The 15,902-nt window shown below is 38.6% G+C and overlaps 1 protein-coding gene across 19 annotated transcripts in view; it reads right to left on the reverse strand.

The window, feature by feature from the left end:
- The window catches only part of mpdz (multiple PDZ domain crumbs cell polarity complex component), a 368,137-nt gene that overhangs the window by 71,968 nt on the left and 280,267 nt on the right, over positions 1 to 15,902 (reverse strand). For all 19 annotated transcript variants that reach the window (XM_087996853.1, XM_087996875.1, XM_087996857.1 and 16 more), the window contains 4 exons: positions 12,435 to 12,631; positions 8,602 to 8,693; positions 2,855 to 2,939; positions 2,007 to 2,087 (listed from right to left, as the gene is read on the reverse strand). In XM_087996853.1, the coding sequence (XP_087852979.1) occupies positions 2,007 to 2,087; positions 2,855 to 2,939; positions 8,602 to 8,693; positions 12,435 to 12,631 (455 nt within the window). The remainder of the gene's footprint in view (positions 1 to 2,006; positions 2,088 to 2,854; positions 2,940 to 8,601; positions 8,694 to 12,434; positions 12,632 to 15,902) is intronic.

The following is a 15,902-nucleotide window of genomic DNA, read 5'->3' on the forward strand; positions in this document are numbered from 1 at the left end:
TAAGGGGCAATTGTTTTACCCAGAGGGTGGTATGTGTATGGAATGAGCTGCCAGAGGATGTGGTGGAGGCTGGTACAATTGCAACATTTAAGAGGCATTTGGATGGGTATATGAATAGGAAGGGTTTGGAGGGATATGGGCCGGGTGCTGGCAGGTGGAGCTAGATTGGGTTGGGATATCTGGTCGGCATGGACAGGTTAGACCGAAAGGTCTGTTTCCATACTGTACAACTCTATAAGTGTGTTCGTTTTTATTCTATGTTTTATTGAGATTTGTTGCTCGATTAAAATTTTAAAAATATAAAACAAAGGTACTAAGTTTGTTTCGAACAGTGTTTTTTAGTGCAGTAAGATGGTGCTACTTTCTGGGTCTTTAGATCGTTAAGGAGCAGACAGTGAGAAATCAGAATGGTGTGTTGCCTCTCATGCACTAATTACTGAAAGTAAGCATGCAGGTGCAGCAGGCAGTAAAAAAGGCAAACTTTATGTTAGCTTTCATAGCAAAAGGATTTGAGTACAGGATAAGGATGACTTGCTGCAATTGTACAGGACATTAATGTGGCCACACTTGAAAAACTGTATGCAGTTTTGAAGTATAGAATCCCTACAGTGTGGACGCAGGCCATTTGCATCAAGGCCATGCCAATCCTTCGAAGGACATCCACCAAGACCCACCCAATTCCTGCAACCTAGTATTTCCCATGGCTAACACACCTAACATTATCGAGCAACTTAGCATGGCCATTCCACCTAACCTGCACCTCTTTGTACTGTGGGAGGAAACCAGAACACTCAGAAGAAACCCACTCAGATATGGAGAGAATGTTCAAACTCCAAACAGTCGCCTAAGAGAATTTGAACCCAGTTCTCTGGTGCTGTGAGGCAGCAGTGCTGACCACTGAGCCACTGTGCTGCCCAACATTGGTCTCATTGTCTGAGGAAGACATTCTTGCTGTAGAAACAATGCAGTGAAGGTTTAGCAAATTGATTCCTAAACAGCAAGACTGTATAAAGAGAGATAGTGTCGGTTAGATTTCTATTGACTGGATGTTTGAGTAGTGAGAAAAGATATTATAGAAACCTATAAAATTCTAACAGAATTCAACAGATTAGATCGAGGAAGGATGTTCCCAATGGTGGGGGAGTATAGAAGCACAGATTATAGTTTAAAGATAAGAGATAAATCTTTTAGGACTGAGATGAGGAAATATTTCTTCACTTAGAGAGTAGTGGACCTGTGGAATTCACTACTGTAGGAAATGGTTGAGGCCAAAGGAAGTTTCAAGGAAGTAGATATAGCCCTTGTGATTAAAGAGATCAAGTGATCGGGGGGAGGTTGGGAGTAGAGTATTGAGCTCAACAATCAGTCATGATCATATTGAATGGCAGAGCAGGTTTGAGGAGTCGAATGGCTACTTTTACTCCTATAATCTATTTTTATTCAGCAAAGAAAATCTACTTCTGTTGTCTGGTTTCCATGTGATCCTACACCCACAGTAATGTGGCTAACTCCTAATTCTCTCAAACGAACGAACAAAACAATCAGTTTAAGGGCAATTAGAGATGGACAACTAATGCCTGCCTCTGCAGCAATGTCCACATCCCATGAAAGAAGAATAAAGACAGACAAAAGTGCTCTCGTGTCTAAAATCAACACTCTCCCAATCTGTTAGGTTTCTTGAACAAACTGCACATTCCTACTCACAAAGTTAACCCAGCCAGGAGAGGTTAAATAATTGTAGTCTTCAAAGAAGTACTTTATGTCACCATCTGAATTGTATTGATAGCTAATATCTCAAGACCTTCAGCAAAGGACTGCTGAGCAGCAGTTTCAGTTGTCTGATGGAATAGAAAGAAATTTGTAAAGAAGTTCAAGTTATCCTATTCACAAAATATGGTTTGATTAAACATACCTGTGTCTTTTACATACATCTAATGACATAATGTCTACATTCGTTATTTTCTACAGTTCTAAAGATATAATTAATACTTTTTCAATAAATTTACCTTAGCAAGTAGAATATGTTGAGCATTTTTAAACAAAGTCAGATCCTTTTCAGTTTGGGATAATGATGTACTTGGCTCTTTCTTGAAAATAAAGCCAGAAAATATAATTTCATCCAGTAGTACTTGCCATTAAAAATAGTAATAGAGTTTGTAGTTATTGCAACATCGTGACTTTAAACATTAGAGTCATACAGATGTATGATATATCTAAGATATCTTTTAATCTTAGAATCATAGAGAACTTGCTTTGTTTGTCTTAACAGCCAATATAAAATTACACAACAATCCAATCCTTCCCCTTCTAGTTTGTTCCTGCCAGCTAACTACAGTAAAATATGCAGCAAACTTGTTTTTCAGGCACGTGTACTACGGGGAAGTTTAACAGGAGGAATAATGAAAATATATTTATAAATAAGACATAACTGTTTAAAGTACAAAGATTTATGATAGAAAATATATATTTTTAGTTTGAATCATCATAGTATTAGGAAAGGTAATCAAATTTCATTAATGGAGAAAAGATTTTTTGTCAGGTTCAATTTTAAAGAGTTGATTGAACAATGTTTACATACAGGTGAATGAGAATTGTGCTTAGTCAGTTCTCTTCTGTTAGTATCCAACATAAAGTCAAGTCTTTCCCATTCATGTTTTTAAGCCATAAAATATCTACATAGTAAGCTTTAATTGCCTACATACTATGGATTTACATTATCTTCAAAGATCAGCATCAGAGAAATGAATTGCATACTTTTCATTGGTAAAACTGCATATCTCTTCATAGAATGGAAATCGTTAAGTGTTTACCAGAGGACAAAGCGAGATTACTATAATGATACTCAATCATATACCTCATGGTGGGCTCCTGAAGTAGCTGTGATTATATCAGCTAATTTTGCAGGGCTGACTGCCATTTGATTGATTGCATCTGTGCTTCTGCAAAAGAAATACAAACATTGGCAATGAAAAGGAGAAATTAAATTTAGTTTGCTCTAAACACTAACATGATTCCAAATGCCTTAACAAATGATGTATTGCCCAAGCTTTTCCAATCAGATTTGCTGTGTGTGAAATTTTAGAACAATAGATACAAAATGCATTCAGGGAAAAGATTTGTTGAATGAAAATTGGATAACAATTTTACTGTGCTTGTGAGAGGGAGAGATGATGAAAAAGAAAGAAGGAACCAATACATACTGTGTATATGTATTATAAAAATGTTACACCATACTAATACAAGAGCCGCAGAAAATGAAAGAGACAGTGGCGTTCAAGGATCAAAGGAAACACCGCAGGCTATTGTTGTGGCATGCACATATTTCCAAAAGCTCTGTCGGCAGTTACGTACTTTGTGATTTTTTTGTTTACTCATTAGGTCATGAAAAAGGCAGAAATCTTTCAGTAAGTTCAGATAAAGTATAAAATTGCACTTCTAATTTCATAGACAGAAATTAGATCAAGTGAGGACATAAATGATCTACACAATATACCATCTTTGGGATCTGAAGTAGACCAAATAATGCACTATATGATAAATTATATCTCATTTGGGTCAGGAGACATTTGATAATCCTAGAAACAGGTGCAGAGATCACAATGTAATCTGTTTGTGCACATTGATGAAAGGCGTTTTGTCTTTGAGCTGCTGGTCAACAGCACGATTGCTGCATGAAGCCCGTGTTAACTTTTCTGTTTACTGGTTGCATGCATCATCAGCAAGCCCAAAATTGTAACTACCTAGCATTGGCTTCTGTTGTTTAAAGATAAGGTACTTTATGACTACAGCAGGAACTATCACCTTCAAAGTGAGTGTGAACTCAGAAGCATGACATGCAGGGAGTCAGGATGACTCTCTATCAAACTCTCAAGAAGGGATGGATAGCAGAAAACTATGCAAGGAGACCAGCTCTGAGGACATGGATGCCACAATAAATTAAATGACTTTAAACATATGATTAAGGTCAATAAATACAACTTTAAATGGACTGATAACTGCACCATCAGCCTCATATATTGCACTATTCAGCAAAACCCTATATGCAAGTAAAATCAACCTCTGTAGATTAAGTCCCTTACCTACCAGTCATGCACTTGACTTCAGCCTTATAATTTTAGAACGGTCACAAACTTTAAAGCAACATCTCACAGCATGTATAGACTACTAACTTTTCAACTATAACAGTGATAACACTTACTTACAAACTCATCTCTCTCCAGCAGCACAACTCCACTTTCCTGCGTGCTCCCCATAGCTCGTTAAACCATTAAAATTTTTTCTTCCTTAAATTAGTTCACTGCCCCGGTGTCCACAGATTCATGACCCTCTGACAAAAATAATTCTTCATCTTGTTCTTGATTGCTCCACAAAAATAAACATCTGCTCTGTGTCTATTTTGTCAATTCCCTTTACCTTATACGCCTCAATTAAATTTCCTCTCATCCTTCTAAATACTAGCAAGTAGAGACCTAAACTGTGCTCAATCGCTCCTCGTAAAACAAGTCTTTCATCTCATAAATTTGTGGGCGGCACAGTGGCACAGTGGTTAGCACTGCTGCCTCACAGCGCCAGAGACCTGGGTTCAATTCCCGCCTCAGGCGACTGACTGTGTGGAGTTTGCACATTCTCCCCGTGTCTGCGTGGGTTTCCTCCGGGTGCTCCGGTTTCCTCCCACAGTCCAAAGATGTGCCGGTCAGGTGAATTGACCATGCTAAATTGTCCGTAGCGTTCGGTAAGGGGTAAATGTAGGGGTATGGGTGGTTTGCGGGTCGGTGTGGATTTGTTGGGCCGAAGGGCCTGTTTCCACACTGTAAAGTAATCTAATCTAATCTAAACAGGTAATCTAAATCTAATCTAAATTGATCTAGTGCACCTTCGCTGAATTGCCTTCAAAGCAATTATATCCTTCCTCAAGGAAAGGGACTAAAACTGTACTCTGTAATCGAGATTCAGTCTCACCACTGCCATGTGCAATTGCAACAACACTTCCCTACGTTTATACTCTGTTCCTTTAGCAATAAATGTGAAAGTTCCATTTGTTGTCCTCAAGATCCGCTACAAATGCAAGTCATCCATGAAAACACCAAGTTCCTCTCTATTTAGATAATAAGTTGTCTTTTTATTCTTCTGACCAAAATGTATAACCTCACACCATGTTAAACTTCATCTGCCAAATTTCAGCTCATTGACCCAATTTCTCCATATTCACCTTTACATTGCTTATTTCTTCATTGCAACTTGTTTTCCCACTAAAGTAGAGGACCAAACTTCCTTTCCTGGTTCAAATGAAAATTGACATTGTGAGCTGTTCTCTCTACTCATAGAATATTCAACAGTACAGCATAGGACAAACCCTTTTGCTTACCATGGCTCCATCAATCAAAATACCATTCTAAACTCATCTCATCGCCTGCACATGGTCTGTGTCCCTCAATTCCTTGTTTGTCCATGAGTCTGTCTAAATGCCTTTTAAACATTGCTATCATGTGGCTTGACCACTTACCCTAGCAGTACCTTCCAGGTGTGTAAAAGAAACTTTCCTCGCACATTGTGGAAAGTTAGGGGAGAAATTGCATGGTTCATTGCAAAAATACTTATTTCATCTATAATCATTGATGAGGTGCCAGGGGACTGGGGAGTGGCTAATGTGTCTTTATTTAAGAAAGGCTACAAGGAGAAGCTTGAAAACTATACACCTGTGAGCCTGACATCAGTGGTGGGTATGTTGTTGAAGGAGTTTCTGGAAGATAGGTTTATTTGCATTTGGAAAGGCAAGGACTGATTAGGGATAGTCATCATGGTTTTGTGCGAGGCAAGTTGTGTCAACTAACTTGAGTGAGTTTTTTGATGAAGTGACCAAAAGAGCATAGACATTGTTTATATGAATTTTACTAAAGTCTCTGACAAGGCTCTGCCTAGTAGACTAATGAGTAAAGTTAGATCACATGGGATTCAGGGTGAGCTTACCAATTGGATACAAAATTGACTTCGGTGTATTGGAATGTCTACTGTGTGGAAACAGGCACTTCGGCCCACCAAGTCCATACTGACCCTCTGAAGAGTATTCCACCTAGACACATTACCTAACAACTTTACATCCCTGAACATTATGGGCAATTTAGCTTGGCCAATTCACTAACCTGCTCATCTTTGGATTGTGGGAGGAAACCAGAGCACCCAGAGGAAACCCATGCAGACACAGGGAGAATGAGCAAACTCCACACAGACAGTCGCCCGAGGCTGGAATCGAACCTGGGTCCCTGGTGCCGTGAGGCAGCAATGCTAACCACTGAGTCACTGTGCTGCCCCTAAGCCACTGTGCTGCCCTGGTGTTTCGGTACATAACTGAAGTTATGTACTTAGACAGGGTGGTTAAGAAGGCATTTAACATGCTTGCTTTCATTGCTCAGATATTTGAGTATAGGAGTCTGGACATCATGTTGAGGTTTTACAGGATATTGGTGAGGCCTTTTCTGGAGTACTGTGTGCAATTCTGGTCACCCTGCCGTAGGAAGGATATTATTAAACTGGAGTGGATTCAGAAAAGATTTACCAGGATGTTGCTGGGAGTGGAGGGTTTGAGTTATAAAACTAGGCTGGATAGACTTGGACTTTTTCCACTGAAGCAGAGGAAGTTCAAGGGAGATCTTATAGACGATTATAAAATGATGAGGTGCATAGATAAGGTGAATAGCATGAGTCTTTACCCGAGGGTGGGGGATTTCAAAACTAGGGCGCATATTTTTAAGATGAGAGGAGGATGTTTTAAAAAAGGACATGAGGGGCAACATTTGTACACAGTGCGTCATGTGTGGAACAAACTGCCAGAGGAAGTAGTGGATGCAGGTACAGTTATTGACATTTGGATAAGTAGATGAAAACAAAAGGTTTGGTGGATATGGGTCAAATGCAGGCAAGGGGGACGAGTTTGGGAACGTAGCCGACATGGATTAGTTGGACTGAAAGGTCTGATTCCATGCGGTATGACTCTATCACCTGAAACTTTTCCTTTCTCACCTTAGACCTTTGCCCCCTGCTTTTTGACAATTCCACCCTGGGAGAAAGGCTCGAACAATCCACCCCACTGTACATCTCATAATTTGATATACTTCTATCAGGTCACCCCTCAACTTCTGATCCTCTCGCAAAGACAATCCAAGTTTGTCCAACCTCTCCTTGTAGCTAATACACTCCAATCCAGGGCAACATCCTCTTTTGCCCTCTCTCCATAGCCTCCAAATCCTTCCTGTAGTGTGATGACCAGAACTGCACACAATATTCCCAAATGTGACCTAGCTAAAGTTTTACACAGCTGCAACATGACTTGCCAACTTTCAGGCTCAAGGCCTGGACCAATGAAGGCAAACATCCTATATGCCTTCTTGATCACCTTATCCACTTGTGTTTGCCACTTTCAGAGAGACATGGACGTGCACCCAAATTCCCTCTGTATATCAATGCTCCTAAGAGTCCTGCCATTTACTTTGACTGACAAAATGCATCACCTCACACTTGTCCAGATTAACTTTCTCCATCCAATTTTCAAACTGATCTATATTCTGCTAAATCCTTTGATAGTGACTTCCTCACTATCCATAACTCCATTATTTTTTGTCTTCAAACATACCGAACAGTCCACCTATATTTCCATCAAATCATTTGTACAAATATAAAATATATATTAAAATATATAATACCAACAACACAGATCTCAGCACTGATCCTTGCGGGCCACTGGTCACAGATTTCCAGTCAGAAAAACACTCCTCCAAAAATATCCTCTGTCTTCCATGACCAAGACAATTTTATTTCCAACTTGCCAACCTACCATGGATGCCATGTGGCTTAATATTCTGGACTCGCCTACCATGAAAGACCTTGTCAAATGTTTTAGCTAAGTCCAAATAGACAGCATCCATCACTCTACCTTCAATCATCTTCATTACTTCCTCAAAAGACTCGATCAAGTTTGTGAAAGAAGACCTCCCCACCAAAGGTCATGGGAAATGGGTGAAGAGTAAGGGATGAGGGCTAGCGGTCCGAACCGCCTTCTACACAACTGGAACAGAGGGTCAAAGAACCCGAGCAATCTTTCTAATTAGCTTTCCTCAGCAGTCACCTGTAGCCATGGTCTGCTCATGTTCAGTTTCTGTAGGTGGTAAGCCCAACTTCATCCTGCACCAATGCCCTCCCCTGACATCAACCATCTCCACAAAAGGCAAACATTGTGCCATTTGTAGACATTTCTATGAAAGTGGATCTGGAAACTTAGGAAACTGCTCAAACTTAAACTACTTGTCTCATGCAAATCCCTAGCATCTAAAGGCAATAGCCAGATATTTAACTTATATCTACATTCCAAACTACATAAATAGAACTTCCTATGAATGAATTTTGTTTTTGTGACCAGTTTCAGAATGTAATGAATTCTGGATCATGCTAATTACAGGAACCCCAAAGTACATAAAATTACATGATAAGAAGCATAACAGATTGATACAATTTTCTTTCAAACTTGAGTCTTATTTTAATAAGGAATTAAGATTTTTTTCATCCATCCTGCATATAACAAATGCTATTTTAGAAATAAACTGAACCTACCTGATAAAAATAATCTTTACTTTTGGTGGTGCACTTTTGATTATTGATGAAGCATTTTGGTGACTACGACCATATAATAATTGCCCATTTATCTGAAAATTAAGCAAAATAGGGGATATTAAAAAATATCCAATCTTGTCAAAGGATGACCTTGTCAACAGCTTAAAAATGCATAATGCGTGCAGAAATTGTAAAATCCCATTACGTTTTGATATTAGAGTTTAGGCTTTTCATTTTTACTGAGATTTATAAATCAGCATTGTTTAACACAGAAACATTTCTTTCCAAATTAAGTACAAGGGACAAAATCTTTGTTTTCTTTTAGAAATGCCCTTTCTTGGTGAATTAGTGATTGCAATGCAATAAAAAATAATTTCTTAAAATCATTTTATTTTAATAGCAGGAAAGCTCTCATATTATTGGCTTACAACTGAACTACATCACGTTGTGATACTGACAAGGAAAGCTGCCATCTAGAGATAAGTACAATACTTTTAAAGTTCCACACTAGATGACAAGCATAAAGGTCAAGGGAACATAACACCTTCTCAATTATGGAACAACAGAACAACTGCACTGAGAATAGAGTATCAGAGACAAAACAAAGTCAGCAGTGATTCTTCAACTCTCTTTAGAAATGGCACCTAATGGGATCCGATCCTACTTTGTGATAGGGAAAGAAACTTTGAATAGGATAATCAATTCAAACAAGATTTTAAAAAACTGGAAGATCTTAATATAATAATAGAAATGACTAAGCCTGAAAATCAAGATATAAAATAAGTTTGGCTGAGATAACTAGCAAAGGTATAAAGCCGCTTAAGAGTTGTTTATAGGCCTCCTAACAAATATACTGTAAGAAAAGGAATACAATAACAAATAATTGGTGATCGTGAGAGAAGTAAAGTGATACTAATGTATACGTAAACTGAATAGATGAATAAGATTGGCAAAGTTGCCTGAAAGATAAGTTTTCACCATATTATTGTGCCAAACAAAGAGCAGGCTGTTCTAAACCTGTTGATTCATGATTGGTTAGCCAATATTGTTCCACATCCTTAATTGCTCACACGGCAATTACGAATCAAGCACATTGCTGTGGGTCTTGAATTTAATGTAGGTAGATTATCTTAATTAATAATCTCTTAGAAAAGTAGCCCCTCAGGAGCAGTGATTATAACACTTCAAATTCAATTTGGGGAAGAGAAGAGTGGACTTAAGGCTAATGTTTTAGACTAAAGTAATAGGAATTATAAAAGTGTGAATACAGAGCCAGTTCAAGTGAACTGGGAAAATAGATAAATCGATGGGTCAACAGAGATGCAATGGAAGAAAAGGCAAAACTGTAAACTATATTATTTGGCGCTATACCAAATGACATTCACTATTAATCAGAACTTCTGGCGTGAATTTATGTTACAAAAAAGATAAGACAATTCAGTTTGCAGATATCTGCTTTTAGCAGGGACTGTTCCCTCCGCAACTCCCTCATTAGGTCCATACACCCAAACAACCCTTCCTCCACACTTGGACCCTTCCCCTGTGGCCGCAGGAGGTGCAAAACCTGCCCCCACACCACCCCCCTCACCTCCGTCCAAGGCCCCAAAGGATTATTGATGGAAATGTGTTGCTGGAAAAGCGCAGCAGGTCAGGCAGCATCTAGGGAACAGGAGAATCGACGTTTCGGGCATTAGCCCTTCTCCTGAAGAAGGGCTAATGCCCGAAACGTCGATTCTCCTGTTCCCTAGATGCTGCCTGACCTGCTACGCTTTTCCAGCAACACATTTCGATCTCTGATCTCCAGCATCTGCAGACCTCACTTTCTCCCCAAAGGATTATTCCAAATCAGGCAGAGATTCATGTGCATTTCCTCCAACCTGGTTTATTGCATCTGCTGCTCCCGATGTGGTCGCCTCTACGTCGGAGAGATTGAGCACAATCTTGGAAACTGATTCAGGAACATTTATGGTCTGTACACTCCAATCAACCCCACCTTCCGGTTGCCCACCATTTCAATTCCTATTCCCCAAATGACATTTCCATATTGGGCCTCCACCACCATCAACACAAGGTCACACACAAACTGAAAGAAGAATACCTCATCTTCCACCTCGCGAGCTTACAACCTTAACATAGAATTCACCAGCTTCCAAATTCCACCTCCCCCACCTCAAACCTCCCTCTCAAACCCACCACCTTAACCTGACCCTACCTGTCCATCTTCTTTCCCACTTATATGCCCCCACAGTTCCCACTGACCAACGTCCTACCTGCATCCACTTATTGCCATCTCACCCACCTTTCCCACACCCCCTATTTATTTCACAGCCCCCTTCTCCTTCCCAGTCCTGATGAAAAGTTCCAAATGTCAACTCCCCTTCTCCTCTGATGCTACTTGACCTGCTATGCTTTTTCCAGCTCCACTCTTTATACACTCTGATCGTCCAGCATCTGCAGTTCTCACTATCTTCTGGAAACTGTCTATCAAACAAGAAAAAGACTGTTGACTTCGATGGATTATTTCAGATTGTCAAGTGGAGTTTTGATGTTGGGATTCTGAATTTGGCCTTCCATGCAATTAAGTTTTCCCTTCCAGGACAGCACAAGATTCGGCCCCTTTACAACTGAGCACTGTATCTTTGTGTCATCAGCAAATTTCGCAACACATTTATGTCCTTCCATCCAAGTATTTGACATGAATTATAAGTAGTTGATGCCCCAGCACAAATTCCAAGCAGGTGGGTCAGAATGTGGCAGTAGGGATAGAAAAACAGCTATTATTTAAAATAAAAAGACAACAGAACTGTGAGGCAGAGATCTGGGTGCTCTGGCACATGAACCACAACACATGAGCATACAGTATGGCAATGATTAGTCAGGTAAATGGATTACTGTTGCTTATGACAAAGAGAATGGAATATATAAGCAGAGAAATGTTTTGCTGCAATTGCACAGGGTAATGTTGAGACCACATCTGAATTAATGTGCACAGTTCACTCTCCATACTAAAGGAGAATATAATTGCCTTTGAAATAGTAGAGGGAAGAATTCATTCAGTTGACTTCAGTGATAAAAGGAGTCGTGTAACGAGGCAAGATTCGACAAATTTATCTGTTTCCATCTAGAGTTCAAAAGAGTAAAAGATAATCTTATTGAAAGTTATAAGATCCTGATGAGACTTATCAGGATAGATGCTGCAAGGATATATCTCATTATGGGAAATTAGAAATAGGGACAGTTTAAAAATATGCGACTTCCGATTTAAAGTGGGTATGAAGCATTTTTTTTAACCTCTAAAAGAGCCATTAGTCTGTGGAATTCCCTTCCCAGAGAGCAGTAAGGAAAATAGATTTGAGCTTTATTTTTTTAAGGCTTAGTCAGGTAAATTCTTGACAAACAAGAGAATTAAAGCATATCAGAAGTTGACAGGAAAGTAGAGGTCACAATCTCATCAGTCATTAAATGGCAGAGAATGCTTGAGTGGCTGAATATTTACTCCTGCATTAAGTATGTATTATTAAGGAGATTAGTTGGGGAAAATAGCTTGATAACTTTATTGATGGAAAAGGAGAAGACATTTCTAGTGAAAAATCTTTCAATGTTGCAAGAATTCTTTTGTTCAAAGTGGCATCAGATTATGAAATTACTGAACAACTTTATTCATTATAAAAAAAATTATATAACATGTTACAAGAGGTAATATAAAGTGTTATGTTTCGCTTCTTTGGAGATAAATGAGAAAGATTTTTGGAACACAATTCATTTGATCAATATAAGTCATGTGCACTTTTTTGCAGCAGTCGTGTAAAACATTCACAGTGAAAGATACTTGCCTCTAGCAACTCATCTGCGATCTTTATCCTGCCATCTTTACCAGCTGCTCCATTTGCATCAATGCCAACTACAAAAACACTCATTCTGGATCGGTCCTTGTTTCCAGCAAGGCTCAGACCTAGCCCACTTTTTCCCTTCTCCAGTTCAATCATATGCAGCTCTCCCATCAAGCTTCCATACCGTTGTCTGATCTTTTCTTCATGGATTGTGCAGATCAGAAAAATAAAGTAAAAGATTTACAAAAACTCACCTCAGTTAATTGCTTACACTACTTATACCATTTCAGCTTTCCAGTATAGATGCTTTAGAAATGCAACCATTCATTTATTCTGATCTTACTCGTCTACAAAAATCAAATAAACATTTAGAAATTACCATAAGCCTACTAATCATTTTATTTTTTGCATTTCTTATCATAATAAATATTGCTCTCTTGAAAAGTAAAAAAAAACTGCATTCTCAGTTAATTGTAATTATCTTAAACTTCAAGGTTGCTTCATGTAATATACTAACTTCTGGTTACAATGAAGAAAAATTAATCCTGGTCTGCCTGAAAAAGACGTTCATAAAGGTTCGCATTAAATGCATTTGCCAGTATTTCAATTATGATTTTTTTTTTGCAGCCACCGCTCTGAAATACAAATTACAATAAAGTTTCAGCTAATATCCGGGCACACAAACTTTGTGTATGCATATATTTATGCGCCCCACTGGAGTGAGAAATTTATTTCTAATGGTGGTCCAAAGTAGTGATACCATTCTGGTTGTCTAATACTGTGTTTGATATTCAATTTCATTGTTGACAATGAAATTAAATCTTACACATTGTACAGAACAGGTGGACAGTCCAATAATGTCCACTTTGTGCCACCACCTGAGAAGAACTTCCAGTTTCAAGGTGTAAGGAATATCATACCTAATTTTAAAGCCAGGTTCGACATGCTACCCCAATTACGTTTCACTTGTAACTAATTCAGAATTTTCTTACACTTCATTAACTAGCAAAACAATACAGGAACAATATAGGTGGTAGTAATTTAGCCCAAATTGCATATGCGGGCTCTTTGAAGTATTTTTGAAATTGGTTTCACACCTCTGCCCTTGCCCAGAATCTTGCAAATGTACCCTCTTCAAATAGTTTTCCAATTCCTTTCTGGGATCTGCTCATGAATTTGCTTCCACCATCATTCAGGCTGTGCATCCAGATCATAGGAACTGTCTACATTCTCTGGTTGGAGGACAATTCTGCAGCTGGAAGCCGTGCCTCCTTATACCATCACAAACCTTTTTGATTTAAAACTCAAGTGTTTCACCGCTGATATTTTAAACAATCTGTATCCTCTAGGGCCTCTATATTCTTAATAAAATGCGGTGCTAAGTATTAGTCACAGTACTCTAATGGGTTATATAGGTTTGGCATAAAATCCTTGCTTTTGTACTCTACTAATTTATTTACAAAGCCAGAAATTCCATTTGCCTTTTTAACTGCCTTCCCAACTTGATCCATCACTTCAAAGATTTGCATTAATCTACTGGCAATCACTGTCCAATTAGTGATTGTGGAAACAGAACAGAAGTAGAACTAAATCAGCAGCAGAAATAAACTTTCTCTACAAAATAGAAGCATACAATCATTGAGTCATACAGCACAGAAACAGATCCTTTGGCCTAACTTGTCCATGCCAACCAGGTTTCCTGAACTGACCTAGTCTCATATGCCTGCGTTTGGCCCATTTCCCCCTGAATCTTTCCTATCCATGTACTTCTCCAAATGGCTTTTAAATGATGTAACTATAAGCACTTCAACAAATTTCCTCTGACAACTTTTGCCATGTATCAGACAGAATATGTGTTCCTTTTTATTGCCTGTGATCAATGTATTTTGCAATGGAAGCTGTCGGTGTTTTCTCCTTAACTGCGATTATCCTAATAAAAATAATTCCGGCAGAAAGCTTTTTAGAGAGTCTTAAAGCTTATTGATTATCCCACATTTGGTGTAGGGGTTTTTAAACATGTGTTTCAATGATTTGATTCTCACACACATACTGAATACAGTTGAAAGAAAATATTATTACAATGTACAATTGTAATAGTCTCTCTTTTGTGACAGGTTTGTAGTTCCTTAGATCAGTTAGTGCTTTAGGTGAAGTAAAGCAGAGGTTTCCTTAGTTAGTTGCAAGCATTACTGCAGTCAACTTTGCAGGAGATTCGTTTTCAGATGATTGAAGAGAGTCCTTCACCTACTTCAAAGAAGAGCTACGGTCACTAATAAATTTTAGATGGTTATTTGCCCACGATCAAATGTTTTTGTTTGTGGATGCTTGTACTTTCTTTCCCTCAAAGTAATTTTGAGTGAATTTAATAAACCAGCAGTCAGCTTCTGTATTTCAAAGTGAAGATATTTCTGCATACACCTCATTCAGCGATGAATGAAATGACTCATCCATATCTAACACTTTCCCCAAAAGTGGATCTAAAATAGTAAGCATAAAAGGGAACACATTCTCCATTTTGTTGAAAAACGATGATTCCAAGTTGACTTGCTACTCTGGCTGCATGGACGGTCTTAGAAACTTGTGGATTTCCCAGGCTGACTTGAAGGTGGATCAGAAGACAGAGAGTATTGTCATTCCCTTTCAAGATTTTGCAGAAGATTACTGGGTGCCTAATTGACAGCAGTGGTTCAAGGGTTTTCTTACAGAACATCTCTCACGGTCATGGAACTCAGTCTTGCTGAAGATGTATCTCAAAGTCAGTTTGAATCCCTGCAAGATCTTTTGCAAACAGCTGCCTTTCCCATTTGACCTGTAACACGTTCCAAATCATAGCCCAAATAAGGTAATGGGTAATTCAAATATCTTCTAATCAGCCCTTTGCAAGGATGTTATTGCATACCTCTGCAACAGTTAGGATTTGAACCTGGCCTCCTATCACAGGTAGGGACACACTCATTGCACCACAAGAACACTAAATAAAGGGTAATTTAATCAGGAGTTTGTTATCTTTCTCACCTGTGGCTTTAAGTAGCCAAAAGTTTTGTGTTCAACAACATACATCTACATATTTACAATGTAAGCATGGAGGATTTCCCTTATTCCTTGGTTGAAACCACTAAGGTATAATCAAATTAAGGTTTGAGTTTTTCCTCTCAGAAGATAAAGAAATCAACAAAAGAAAACAATCGTCAGGACTCCATCTTGACTGCCTTTTTAAAAGTCTACTCTTTAAAATATAGCTCTAAAAATTTATAATGCTATGCAAATTCTGATTTTTTAAAAACTTTTTTGTAAACTCTGGCTGTGCAATTGTCTGGCAGTTGGTTAAATGGCTTTAAGATGGACTCTGCATCTGGACAGCTGATGCTTGGTGTTTCTTTTCACGTGTGACTTGCTACATTGCCCATTCCCAAATAAACAGAAAAATGAGCTTCCTTTAATGTTTTAGCTTTTTTGGTAGTGGCCCGTTCT

Source organism: Chiloscyllium plagiosum, unplaced genomic scaffold (genome assembly GCF_037043375.1).
Source record: "Chiloscyllium plagiosum isolate Xiang-an unplaced genomic scaffold, Cpla_swu_hap1 HiC_scaffold_2, whole genome shotgun sequence".
NCBI classification, from domain to species: Eukaryota; Metazoa; Chordata; class Chondrichthyes; order Orectolobiformes; family Hemiscylliidae; genus Chiloscyllium; species Chiloscyllium plagiosum.